This window comes from Natator depressus, chromosome 2, assembly GCF_965152275.1.
Source record: "Natator depressus isolate rNatDep1 chromosome 2, rNatDep2.hap1, whole genome shotgun sequence".
Classification (NCBI taxonomy): Eukaryota; Metazoa; Chordata; order Testudines; family Cheloniidae; genus Natator; species Natator depressus.
Window position 1 is genome coordinate 85804065 of NC_134235.1, and position 14512 is coordinate 85818576.

A 14512-nucleotide genomic window follows, 5' to 3' on the forward strand; every position below is an offset into this window, starting at 1 on the left:
AATATCCCTTGCCCACACTTTCCAGAGAAACAGTGATAGGGGATGGAATAACAGAAATCCTTGTAACTGGAGAAACCATGCTGAAGGTTAAGTGGTGAAGACAGAGAGGGGATAAAATAGGTTTGAAAGAGGAATTGTCAGATTTTGTTCTTTCCATTTTGGCAAAATAGTCCTAGGTAAAAGAAGGGGAAAATGTGATTTGCAAAGAAGACTAACACATTTCATGTTCCTGATCTCTTAAAATAAAAGACACTAATTAACCTCTTTAAGGTAGCACTCATCCTATTAAAATCCTCTTATAGGATGTCTGAGATGTAATTCTTCCAAATTAATGACCAGATCCTGCAAATCCTTAACTGACTTCTTTTGTAAGTACTGTTCACATGAATTTGCAGAATTGAACCCCAGGGCCAGATATTCAGCTCATGTAATAGTGGTGTATTTCTATTGAACTAAATACAGCTATGCCAGTTTACACCAGCTAAAGATATGGTACATTATTGCATTTCCATCCTTCATTCTCTGAGCTTCCTTGGCAGATTAAAAGGGCAGGAAAACCCAAGTTTCATCGTAAGAGCTGTTAAATCATGTACTATTTTAAACAAAGGAAAGCTCTTTTTAAAATGTCTTGTTGATGAACACACACAAGAATAATTACAGTATAACAATCAGTCCATCACAGTTGAATGTGGTCTTTCATGAAACCATTCTCCCAGGTTTGTAAACAATTTCAAACATTATGCTTTTCAAGCATGTACAAATTAGAAAAAGTCAGATTAGAGGAACTAAAGGGTAAAATATTGTACATGGTAATTCAGTCCTTGCTGTTGACCACAGAGTTTGAGACTCCTCATAAAAATTGAGAGTTTGTAAGAAAGAAGTTGCTACATTTTAGCAATTGTTTTAGGAGATACACCATATCCCCCTGCCTATTGTATCCCTGTATGCAAGGTGAAGAGTATGAGTTTCATTATTATAATGTGTTTATTTTAATCAACTTGTTGAGTTTATCTGAAGAGAATTCTGAAATCTCCATCTTCATGGCTATAATGTGGCCCTGATCCAACGAAGCACTAAAGAGCCCGATCTCACTGAGTCACTGGCAAAATCCCATGGCTTCAGTGATGCAAAGCAAGCCATTAGAACATGTGCTTCAAGTTAAACATGTGAGTAGTCTCATGTTTAAAGTTAAGCACCTGCTTAAGTGCATTCCTGGATCAGGGCCACAGTGAGCAGCAGCTAGCAGGATCAATTCAAGACCAAGGTGTGTCTCTGCTTATCTCTTCCCCCCCCGTCCCCCCACCCCCAGAATTCTAGCATCTGAGTGCCATACAAAGATTCATAAAATTATGCTCAGCACCCTCTGACATCCAGGGAAGCTTTATTATCCCCCCTCTGAGGCACAGAGACATTAAGGATATCTCTACATTGCAATAAAAAACCCACAGCTGGCCAGTGCCAACTGAGTCAGGCTTGCAGTGCTCGGGCGAAGGGGCCGCTTAATTTCAGTGTAGACGTTCGGGCTTGGGTTGCAGCCCAAACTCTTGGACACTCCCACTTTGCAGGATCCGAGAGCCTGAGTCTGAACTTCTACACCGCAGTTAAACAGCTCCTTAGTCCAAGTCCTGTGAGCCCTATTCAGTTGGCACAGGCCAACCATGAGTTTGTAATTGCAGTGTAGACATACCATGAGAGACTTGTACGCGATTATTCAGAGAGTCTCTGGCAAAGGCAAGGACTCCAGGATCCTATTCTTGTGCCTTACCTGTAAGACCATCCTTCCTCCCTGCATGGGAGCTTTTCCCCTGGTTGGTTTGAAGAGTAAGGGCATTCATTTAACAGGAGGCTTAAAGATAATAATGGTGATAATTTTTAAAGTATTTTGGTTTTTATAGTCTAAAAGTGATTAAAAAAATAAAAAGTGGCTGTCGTGTGCATCAGGCGCTCTTGATAGCCATTAAGAATATAAATCCAACAACCCATTCCTCATCTCCTTCATATAAAAAGCTGAAAAGTAACAAGCCAAGCAAAACAAGAAACAAAATAATACAAACCCAGCCATTATTCCACTCTGACCTCCTCACAGCACCAACACACTCCACTCACGCCTCAGCTGTCACAAATGAAATCAGATATGTGTTTGACTACCAGTGAGTGACAGAATTTTCCAGAAAGTTCACTTATAGACAAACGTAATTCTAGTTGCCCCTTTACTTCCCTGATAAATGCCAGCCTGAACACAAGTTTATTAAATTATTAAACAGGGCTAGATCACATGAATATTTTGCCTAGACAAGAAAAATATTTTCATTTCTGTTGTAAGAGTAAGGACTCTTTTTCAAATGTACCTGTTTAAGATGTATTAGTATCTGTTTAAATCCCATTTGGTGTTGGAATATAGAGCTATTGTGGAAAAGTACCCTACCGTTTCCTTTTCTATTCTTTTATTTCAATAAGCCTCTGCAGTCCATGATGACACAGAGAAGAGAAACCTGGCAGCATGAGCTGTAGTTCTAACCCACATTTTTGATTATCAGTGACAGGACACTAAAATTATAGCTAAATGTATTTCTCTGTTACTGAAAATAACTGCACCGCACCTTAATGAGGGGTGGGGGACATTGTCTGGACTTGCCAGAGGAAGGTAGCAGTGCTTTCTGGGGGGCTGGGTCGGGAGGAGTTAGAAGCTGATGCAGAAAGGTGGGGCGGGGAGGGGGTCAGTGTGGTGATGCTAACTCATCCCCTGGGAATGTAAGTACACAAGGCTTTAAAAGGGGCAAGCCTGGACATTAGCAGCCCCTTCCTCCACGCAGCAGACAAAGCAACACCCATCCTCCCTCTCTCACCTTGAGTTAGAAAATGCAAGGTTTAGTTAGGACCTGCTGTGGGAATTGCACTAGTCACCCGTTTTTAGGGGGTCTGGGAAGGAATTTTCCCCCCACCACCAGATTGGTCTAGGTAGAGTATGTGTGTGGCGGGGCGGGGGGGGGAAGGGGGGTTGCCTTCCCCACAGCAGGTTTCAGGGAGGACTTATTATGGTGAGGAGGAAAGGGGGTTAAGTAAGTGTGGGGCAGACGTCCCATGCAGGTACTCCATAGGGAAGGCATCCAGTGACCAGATAAGTGGCCTGGGAAAGAACTTGAAAAGGCGGTGCTGGTTCAAGGAACAGAACAGAAGGGAGGGGGTTGAGGCGTCTATGAACGGTATGGCAGGGAGCCAAACCCCCCATTCTTATAGTCCACCTTAAATCTTCTACAAGGGAGGCGGGGGGAGGGGGGTCGATGGTAAGGTCCCAGACATGGGCTGGCTGGGGTACCTGGATGAAAAATGAAGGGCGGGCTGGCGGAAGCCCCTGGACAGCTATTGAATGAACAAGGAGTTGCCTGCACTGCACACTTCGTCTGCCAGGTAGTCTCAGACATCTAATAATAAAGTTGCAGCCCGATTAAATCCATATCAAGAGTTTCCTGTCCTTCTTTCGGTAGAGGCAGACAAAGTGCTGTTGCTGTAATAGGAGGTAAAGTTTGAAGTTCCAGAGAAATGAGCAGTGAATTGAACCTGCAATGGAAATGGATCCTATCAGTCAGTTTCTGCTCCACATTCTCAGGAAAACAGAGCTGAATGTAGAAGACGCTAGGATCACTGATGAAATGGGATGCTAAAGTGCCACGGGCTAGAACTGGGCTTGCTGGTCCCTCAGGTCAGAGCTGCAACTGTCAGACGTCACTGCTTGATACCCAGCTGAAACTGGCAGAAAGAGAGCAGTATGAAAAATGCTGCAGGCACCATCAGGGGAATTGGTAAGAGCTGCCTGACTAAGCTTCAGGCATGACAGACAGTGCACTCCTCAGGGGAAGCAATCCTACTCTCTCATCATGAGTCAGTAGACCCAGGTTGTCCCAGCTGGCCTCATGATTCATGCCAGTGGGTCCTATCATAATAGCCAGTATACCGAGGAACAACAAAATGTCCGTTTATCCAGGGAGCTGCAGTGTGAGCAGAAGGGTCTAGCTTTGTAATCTCCACAAGAAGAGTTTTACCAAGTGCGAAGAAAACAAATGTTTAGCAATTAGTTGTAGTCTTCTATTTGTGAAAATATAATTCATTACCCTATTACCTAACCCTATGAGATTTATATGTTGCATATAAAATTATAGTAATGGCATGTAAACCTTATGTTGTCTTCTAATCTAAGAAATGTGGTTTGAATTCTGATTAGCACTGTGAATTATGAAGTTGTCAATTTATACAATACAGTGTAGTTCTAGGACAGTGACCTTCATGTGCTGCAGGTATCATCAATGTAGCTCTCAAGAGCACAAAAGCAAATGTCACTACTGAATTTCTAATTCGTGCTGTTTCACTTCATTTAAAGTTGGGAATTGACCCATCAGAAAGAGTGAATGTAAAAATTCCATTGAAAACTAAAACAAGATAGGATTATCATAAAATCTTAGTTAAATTGAATCTCAGTTTTACAAAATAGTGTAGCAACAAAATTCATACCCTGATTCCTCTTGACTTACTGCACCAGGGTGCAGCAGTCATTCTCCTAGTACCCTGAATATCTTTTACTTCAGATATCCAAAGAATAAAGTGAACACGCTTCCATATTATTGGAAGCCATGTGCTGTGCTTTAGGTGTTAGTACCATATAAATGAAAATGTTATTTTAGTTATATACAAGGTAGGGTGCTTCCAGATTAGCTTAGCACCTACCTGTTGGTCAGACGGAGGCTCATTTTTGGATCTTTTGATAGAGTAGCTGTTGTCTTTGACCACTGTATCCTGGTCCACATTTTAGATAACAATAAAAAAATTGACCTGACTTTTTGGTTAAAACACAAAGTGAAACCAAACCCTAGTTTCCTTTGGAGTTCAAAAAGTTCTAATAAGCATTTTCTTCTAGTTTTTCATACCTCTTGTGTGCACTTAGTTGGTTCCAACCACAAATGGCAATGGAAGTTCCAAAATGTCAGAAGAAATGCTGTTCTTTCAGGATTCCCAGCCCAATTTGAATCAAAATGCTGGAAACTGAGCTAGGAATTAAGAGAAGAGCACCTTTTCTCAGTAGTAGACACAAAAGTTTAGCAAAATGTTCAAACTGTTGGGAGCTTGTCCAGACTGAATTTGGGGGGGGGGCGGGGGAGCAGTTACTTCTCACTAGTCTTAATGTGGTAGCATACAAAACTTAAACCCCCCAATGGTCCAAATTCACAGCTAGAGTAAATGACCTTAGTCACTGAGTGAAGTGAATGGAGTCATACCAGCTTTACACCAATTGAGGATTTGGCCCAATGAGTCTAGTCACTGGATGTGAGGTAATGAATTATTTAGTTAAATTCATTCTGGTGTCTGGTTGCCAGTTGACAGATGCAATGTGAAACTTATTGGCTGACTACATTAAAAAATATTCTGCAAAGCTAGTCAAGACTATGTAGTTCATCCACAATTAATAAATGAATATCTGAAAGATTTAAAGGAAGCAGGGGTTATTTATTTTTTCACAGCAATAAAAAAGCGTGAAGGAAAAATATTAAAATCTTTGTAGGTTATACAGAGTATGCAATATCTTAACACCTTTTCTTCAAGGAGTTAAGGTAGAGATGAATAATATCTTTGAAGAAATATATTAAGCATGCGGGGATCTTATTAACAGGTAAAAGTGATGAAACTTTGAGGAAAGTGTTTAGAACATTCCTGGTGAAGACATATTGATTAATAAACATAAGAGAGGGGAGATGCATATTAATTTATGTATGAGAGGTTTATAGCTCATTAAAACTCTTCTAAGCATTTAACTAGTGAAGCAATAGATAAAGCTAAACATTGGCTTTAATCTTGTTGAGGGCTCCAATATGAAAAAAAAAAGATTATTGCTAAATATGTGTAATAGCTCCACTAATGACGTGTTTTGCATACATAGTTAATTCACTAAAAATGAAGGGCAAGTGCAAGCCAGGATAGTGCTGTTCTGTGATGGAAATTTGGGTTCATTTCCCATCTCAGTCTCTCATTGTTTGTGCCAGTGTGAGTGGAGAGAGTGTTGATCCTCTAAGCAGCATCCTTTGATCAAGTAGCAACTAGTCTTCCTCTGCTTTGCATGCAGCCATATATCCCTGGGCTATGATCTTAGCTTATATCTGATAAGAAAGGTTGGTCTTGTCCAGAAGTTGGTTTGGAGACCCAAGGGAAAACCCAGGTGTGTGACGCAGGTTTCATATGTTTTTCCTCTGAATCTTTACTGAACAAGTGTCCTAAAATGGTATATTGTGCTGCTTGATTTACCATCTTTTGGGTGAGCTATAAAACCAAAGCCTTGACTCCTTGTGATCATGAAAGAAACTTTGGCATATTTGCAAGAAGTAGGAGTATTAGCTTTGGGTCCTAACCGGATTGCTCATTGATTAATTGCATTCTGTCTAACTGATGGAAAAAAGAGAAATGAATAAAGAAATTACTTTTAAAAATCAATGGTTTTCTGTATAAAAACTCTCCTTGGGGAGCAGTTTGTCATTTACTGGAAAGTTTCCCTTTAAAATTACCTTTTGCTTTATATATTTGCTTTACTTTTCAATGTCTTTCTTACTTTAAAAGTGCTAGCACAAATATAAGAAAAATGAATGTATTAACGAACATACTTCTAAATTCTGGAAAGGGAATTTGACATCATAGAGGTTCTTTATTAACATTTGTTTCTCAATTTTCATCTTTTAATTTAAACATATATTTAAAGGTTTTTGTTATACTCTCTCTTTTTATCTGTCTTGTACTGTATCTTCTCTTGTTTTCTTTATCAAAGATACTTCTCCCTTCTGTGATCAATGATTGCTTTGATTTAAAAAAATCAAAATATAATAATCAAATCTGTTTTTATTCTCCTTTCACACTGTCATAGAGATGTATATTCACGAGAATATAATACAGAACTGTGCATCAGTTTCCTCTTTTAGACTGTAATATGCACAAATAGTACATCAGAATCATATGGATATTTTTACAGATCCCATGCGTGGGCCACGAAAACTAGAGGTTGTGGAAATCAAATCCTGGCAAATCACTATTCGTTGGGAGCCATTTGGATACAATGTAACACGTTGCCATCGATATAACCTCACGGTCCATTACCGCTACCAAGCTGGAGGACAAGAGCAAGTCAGAGAGGAAGTAAGCTGGGATACGGAAAGTTCACACCCACAGCACACAATTACCAATCTGTCACCCTACACAAACGTCAGTGTAAAACTGGTTCTCATGAATCCAGAAGGACGAAAGGAAAGCCAAGAACTTGTAGTACAAACTGATGAAGATGGTGAGTTTTTGAATTTACTACTTTGAACAAATATATTTAAAAATATATTCAGCTTCCAACCACTAGATCTCATTTTGCCCTTTTTTGCTGGATTACTATCAGAAATCTTCCATATGGGCACTTAAACACCATGGTCAAGTCAGTTCTCTACCTTCTATTTGATAAACTAAAGAGATTTTCTTTATCTCATTATAAGGAATGTTCTCCAGATCTCAAAATAATTTTTGAACCTCTTTTCTGAACATTTTCCAATTTTTCAACATCCTCTTCGAAATGTAGACACCAGAATTGTACATAACGGTCTTGCTAATGCCCTGAGCAGAGGTAATACCATCTCCTTAATCCTACTTTATATTACCCTGCTTGCATCCAGGGTTTGCATTAATTCTCTTTGCTACAGCATGCCACTGGCAGCTCATTCTCAGCTGTCATCCACCATAGTTCCTACATTCTTTTCAGTGTCACCATACTCCAGGATATAGTCTTGCACCTTATATGTGTGAACTGCATTCTTTGTTCCTAGATGTATTACCTTGTTTTTGGCTCTATTAAAATGCAATTTGGCAAGTGACCCAGAAAGCTTTGTATAACTGATCTGTCCTATCATTATTTACGACACAATCAATTTGTGTGCCATCTGCAAATTTTTAATGCAGAGATTTTTTAATTTTTTCGAGATCATTATAAACATTACAAACAGCTATTGCATTGGGCCAGAAACAGATACCTATAAGACTTCACTGGAAGCACCCCTAATCAATGATGATTTCCCATTTACAATTAATTTTTTAGATCTACCAGTTAACCAGTTTTTAGCTATTCAATATATGCTACACTGATTTTGTATAGTGCTATTTTTTAAATCAGACTGATGAAAGGCACATGACATTCTATGTCATGTGCCTTATGTCAAAAAGTTATCTATATCAACCAAACTTCTTATCTCATCAAAAATTATATCAAGTTTGTTTGACCAGCCCTATTTTCCATTAAACTTGTGTTGATTGGCATTAATTATGTAACATTCTCTAATTCTTTACTGATTGTGTCCCATATCAGCCATTCTATGATTTGCCCGGGATTACCAGCCTATAGTTACCCAGGTCATTCAGTTTACCCTTTTTAGGTATTGACATAACATTTACTGATTTCCAGTCCTCTGGAACTTACCCAGTGTTCCAAGTCTTGTTAAAAATCAGCACCAAAGGTTGAGAGAGCTTTTCAGCCAGTTCTTTTAATCATTGGTGTCATATGAGGACTGCAATTATCATGACTCTTTGTGGTGTTATAGTATTTGTGCGAGTATTTTTGCAAATACAGTTCTAAAAACATGGCCCTAGGATAAAGAGAGAGAGAGAGATCGATAGACATTTTCAGTAAGCTCTAGTGACTACTCTGTATAAATCCATCTGTAATGCAACAAGGAATATCATTAGCCCAAATCATTATCATCATTGTACTGCTCGGTGGTGCATTTTTAAAAGAGACACATGATTGTTTCCCATATTTCCATTTATATGAATAGCTTGCCTTTTAACAGAGGAACACTAAAACATTTTTTCTGGCCAATCAGTTCACTGCAGAATTGTAAAAGTCCTCTTATTTCTCAAGAGAATGTGGCTGTTCATGGATGAATTATTCTGTTGTCTTGAAGTAAAGGCCCTTTTTTCTTGCAGTCAGGATACTTTACATATTATGAAGACCAAAAAATTACATATATTTGCTGTTTCCAAATATTCTTAGTTAGAAACAACTAACAGCAGAAGACTGAAATGTTTAGATCCTACAAAACCAAATCAAAAACATATATATCTATAATTATGTCAGGAAAGTTTTAGGGTTTGTGTAGATCAAGTTAATTCCTAAACCTAAAAACCAAGACCCCACCCTTACTAATTTACTGCAGACCTCCTCTGCCCCCGCCTCAGAAAGCCAAAACACTATGCTGTCTTTTTATTGACTGCTGCATGTCTTGGCAAAGACAGGAACTGGAGGAAACAGAATTTAAACCGTTTCAAAATGTACAATTATCATGATATGGAATAGCCCATAAAAGCCCTGATCTTCGAAATTGTTCTGCAAAGGGGAACTTCTGCTCCAATATGGAAAAACTTAGAGATTGGATCTTCCGTAACTGCAAAGAATATACTCCTTTTTCTTTTCGCTCCATTGCCCATGCCCCAAAAAGAGACTAGAAAGAGAGAATCCTTTAGTTTAAGGATGAAATGGCCCTTTTTCTTATACAGCCATTTTTACATCATGTTATTTAACATGTTGTTTGACAAGATTCAGCACTCTTTGATTTTCTATTACAAATCACTTATTGAAGAGAAGGCGTAGAAGAAAGGTTTGTATCTACACTGAATTACATTGTGCCATGCATGTTGATTTTGCAAGCTATTTTCACATGCACCCGCATATTGGAGTATAGGAGCAAGTTTTTACCTTGCAAAAGTTATCATGTTCCAATACCTAATAATTTTCAACTTACAAAGAGTCATGCACTTCATAGAAACTGGAGTTAGGGCTTGTCCACAGAGACTGTGCGTGGCAAGCCAGTGTGTGAATGGACTACACTGTAGCCTGCTGTGCATTAAGGTTGCCATGTGTACTCTGTTACTGCACACTAAAAGTTCCATAGTGCACTCTGCAACAGCACTATGTCAAAGTGCACTATGAAACTTTTCTTATGTGGTACCAGGGTTCACTCCTCGACTTAGTGCATAGTAAACTAGTGCTCTGTAAGTTCACACTGTGGCTTGCCACGCACTAACTCGCCATGTGGACAAGCTCTTAGAAAAGACATACTCCTCTAGTCCATCTTTCTGCCAATACGGAACCATTCCTTACAGTGTATTTTTTTTAGTCAAATCCAGTTTTAAATAACCCAATGGAAATATATAATTAATTAATTATGAAATAGGGTCATCTCAAATTTTCCTTTTCTTCCTTTAATCCCATTACTCTTAATTAACCCCCCCAAAACATAATTTTTCCCTCTTCTTGGGATTTACACCCTTTAGACATTTGTAGATGGTTGTCATACTGATTTTCTTTACTCATAATTTAGCCAAGATATGTGTAGTTCTGTTCTCTTTCCCCAGTCACTCTGACTCCAGATCTTAATCAGTTTTGGTGCTGTTCTCCAAATTCCCTCCACTTTGTCAGCAGGCTTCAGGTAGTCAGCTGCCCATACTGAAGTCAGCATTATATAGATGTGCCTGGCACAGCTACTTAGGTTGGACTCTGGATGTGCTGCATAGAGGAGTGCATATACCCTGTGCGCATTTTCCTACTCGGAATACTGTGTTCTGGGGGTTCTCCTAAGGTGAGTGTGGGAAAGCAAACCATTGCAGAGGTACAAGGAGATGATATTAGAAACCTGACACTTCTGATGATGCTGATTCTTCAGTCTTGGGTGTCTCATGTAATAAGAGGCCTTAAGAAAGGTGCCAGGTCTTCGTATTGTCATCACTGTTTCCTACCGCCCACTCTGTTGTAAGGCTTCAGTCCTAATGACAGCCAGCATCGCTGTCCAAATACTATGTATGACACCCTTATACAGGCTAATTACAGTACCTTAATCTACTAAAACAGTACCTTATACCTTAGTATATTTATATGTGTCATAGATGAGTGTTTCATATATTTCTAGTTTAGGAAATGTGTAGGATAGTGGCTAAGGAAGAGGTACTGAAAATTGACTTGTAAACAAGACACTTCACTTAAATCCTATCAAAAAAGCCAAATTCCCCACCTTTTTCATCAGTGACATTTTTCTGGAGAAGTCTTTTATGTTCCCTGCTGTTTCTCTGTTTTAGACTGTAGTGTTCTGCAAGTGGCACATATGTTTATACTTCTTCCTTAACAGCTGTATCCATTAACAGTCAAAAACCACATTGATAACATGTTAGCTTTGTTCTATGGGGAAGAGATAGTGACTGTTATTTCCTAACGGGCACGTAATCTATTATACCCCTGTTATAGCCAGGGAGAAAGAGAGAAGAGAAAAGGGTTGCATAGGATCTGTTTAACAATTTGCCAAAGAGTATTTATATCTGCAGAATGTAAACTGTTATACTGAACAGGGGACTGAAACCTGATGAACTGGTATCATGCCTAGAGAATGTAAATGTTAGTTTGAGCATTTCTATATGCTACTTTCCAAAACAGTACTTTTTTCTTTTCTTTCCTTTTCATTAGTCCCTAGTGCTGTACCACTTGAATCAATCCAAGGAAGTACTTTTGAGGAGAAGATTTTTCTTCAGTGGAGAGAGCCAGTGCAAACATATGGTGTGATCACTTTGTATGAGGTAGATATTTTTTATCATGGTTTCTCAAACACACATTTTTATCATGGTTTCATTTTTACCTACAATTTTGATGTATTGGCATCCTGTTGATAAAAATACTTTCTTAAAAATGTTTGTAGATTTCATTTTCCAGACTCCCATAAAAAATTGTGTAGTATGTACACAACAAATTGTGTTGTGCTTGGTTGATTGTCCACACTGCATGTCGGACTGAGGCACATAAAGAGGCAGTGTGGTCTAGTGAACGGGAACACTAGGAATCAGAAGACCTGAATTCTCTCCTTGGCTGCCATCAACCTGCTATGTGCCCTTAGGCACCTCACCTGTCTGTGGCTCTGATCCCACTCTCCCTTCCCACTGCTGTCTGTCTTGCCTATTTCGATTGTTAGCACTTAGGGGCTGAATTTTAGTTATATTCTGTGGTTATTTATTTAGTCCCTGATACAGTAAAGCAATTAAACGTGTTCATAAGTCCCACTGACTTCAGTCGAACTTAAGCATCCTCAAGTCCTTTGCTAAATCCGGGCAACAGTTGATAAGAGATTTAGAAATGGGAGGAAAGGCACTAAATAAGTTTAAAATATTACTTAGGCTGAAACAAAACACTTTAAAATACTGTATTTCTTTGAGAAATTTGGCCCTATCTTGTACGTTTACAGGAAACAATGCAAAAATTAAAAGAAGAGCATAATTGGTATAAGATAATTAAAAATTAAATGTTTCTTTGAAAATTGTCCCAGTTAGAACACAAGCTGACAACACAAATAAAATCTAAAGCAGGAGAAAATTACTGGAAACGAGGATGGCACTGGGTTACTATACCTGAGGATGCCACTTGCTTAACCTGTGAGGTATATTGTTCTATTTAGTAATATAGATCAAATATTTGAATTATAGATAGATCTTGGTAGATCTTAGAGTGAATTGTTAAAAAGAAAAAATGGAAGAGATAATAGTAGTGACAGTCATCATCACATTTATGTGGAACTCATTTCAGAAAGCCTATTGTAATAGAAACAAGCAGGTGCAATTTAAAAAAAAAAGCTAGCATTTTTTAATGCAAATTCAACAAAATTACATGTTGTTAGGTTTCTAAAAATTGCTGTTCTTCCTCATATGAAACCTTTGCCTGAATACCTTTCAGAAAAACTGACAAAGGACTGCACAGATTAAGCTGTCAGACAGTAATCATTGTTAAACCTCTTACCTGACCTTACTACTAAATTGGTATTGAAATGCTTGAGAGACAGAGGGAGAGAAAGATACAGTAAAAGAAAAGAGTTAATTTGAATGCTAAGCTATTGATGCTGTTTTGCAGGCTGTTTTATTATGAAAGATTATGATAATGTATGGCTTGGTTTTGGTAGAGCTAACTTTCATAATGTCGCAAACCAAACAATTCCTCAATGATCAGAATGTTTTAATTGATACGTATTTTAGTATCTTTGCTGATTTTAGGCCTGACTTGTACAAAAATGCGTATTGGCAAACTTTCTGCCTAAAAACACACAGGCATAACCTTATTGCTGAGTAATTTGTGCCCCGTGGCATAGCTCTCTCCTTAATACATGCATGTAACTTACATAAACTGTTGTAGGAGTTGCAGAGGTGCATTCATTGAGAGGAGAATAATAGACCAACTCTGCACTTGTAAGGATTATGGGAAATTTCAAGCTTCTTTCAAAACAACTCAGAATTCTAACAATGAAAAAAAGAAATAGCTCAAAGAAATTAAATATTAATATCTTTCCGTGCTTGGTGTTAATCAAAAGTGCAGTTACAGTGGGAATAGGACAAGCAACATAAATCAGATTACATTTAAAAAAAGTCGGTTTAAGTATAAATACTGATATCAGCAGTTTGATTCAGTCACACCAGGTCTTGATCTTTCTGCAAATCCCAGTTAAGGTGGTGGACCTGATCAGGTGGCTGAATACAAACTACAACTCACGAGACACAATTGAAGGCTCCTATTTGCTTGCCTGGGTCTAGTTCAGTGGCACTCCGTCCTGTTGCTTATGAGCCTGAGATATGTCACACTGGGTTTTTATTATCACAAGGTGTTCTGTTCCTTAGAGGCACTCAGTGGATCACAGGAGAGCACTGTGCCTGATGTGGTGGTGAGGAAAGTTTTCTTAACCCACTTCTGGGACAAAGGGAAGAAACACACAGAGTTATCTTCTTCCTAGATACCAATGACAGGAGGAGACTGGAACTCCCACTATAAACAGCAGGACAGAGAAAAAGTATAGTGTAGATTAATAAGATCTTCATGATTTATCAGGCTTTTATGCAGTTGGAGATATGTAATGTCTTCAAAAATACTGTAGAACCTCAGCGTTATGAACACCTCAGGAACTGAGGTTGGTTGTAACTCTGAAATGTTCATAACGCTGAACAAAATGTAGTGGGTTGTTCTTTCAAAAGTTTACAACTGAACATTGACTTCCTACACCTTTGAAACTGTACTATGCAGAAAAAAAATGCTGCTTTCTCTTTATTTTTTTTTAGTAGCTGTTTGGCACAGAACAGTACTGTATTTTCTTTTTTTTTTTTTCTTTTGCCTCTGCTGCTGCCTGATTGAATACTTCTGGTTCCAAACGAGGTGTGGGGTTAACTGGTCAGTTTGTAGCTCTGGTGTTTGTAACTCTAAGGTTCCACTGTAAAACAAACCTGAATCTGCCTTTAAACTAGGTAAAACAATCTGCAGCTCCCATGTAGCCACTTATGTTTCTGGTGGGGAAAACTGTGGAATGAAAATATCAAGGGTCCAGTTCACCACTAGTGTAATTAGGTGCAAATCCACTGACTTCAGCAGTGGATTTGCACCTAATGTGTTTGAAACCCAGAACCTCAGTGAGCAAGAGACAGCATTTAGAGGACAAAA

The 14512-nt window shown here is 38.6% G+C and overlaps 1 protein-coding gene across 11 annotated transcripts in view; it reads left to right on the forward strand.

The window, feature by feature from the left end:
- Nucleotides 1–14512, forward strand: part of PTPRM (protein tyrosine phosphatase receptor type M) — a 720827-nt gene that overhangs the window by 416571 nt on the left and 289744 nt on the right. For all 11 annotated transcript variants that reach the window (XM_074944607.1, XM_074944608.1, XM_074944612.1 and 8 more), the window contains exons 8-9: nt 7004–7312; nt 11516–11625. In XM_074944607.1, the coding sequence (XP_074800708.1) occupies nt 7004–7312; nt 11516–11625 (419 nt within the window). The remainder of the gene's footprint in view (nt 1–7003; nt 7313–11515; nt 11626–14512) is intronic.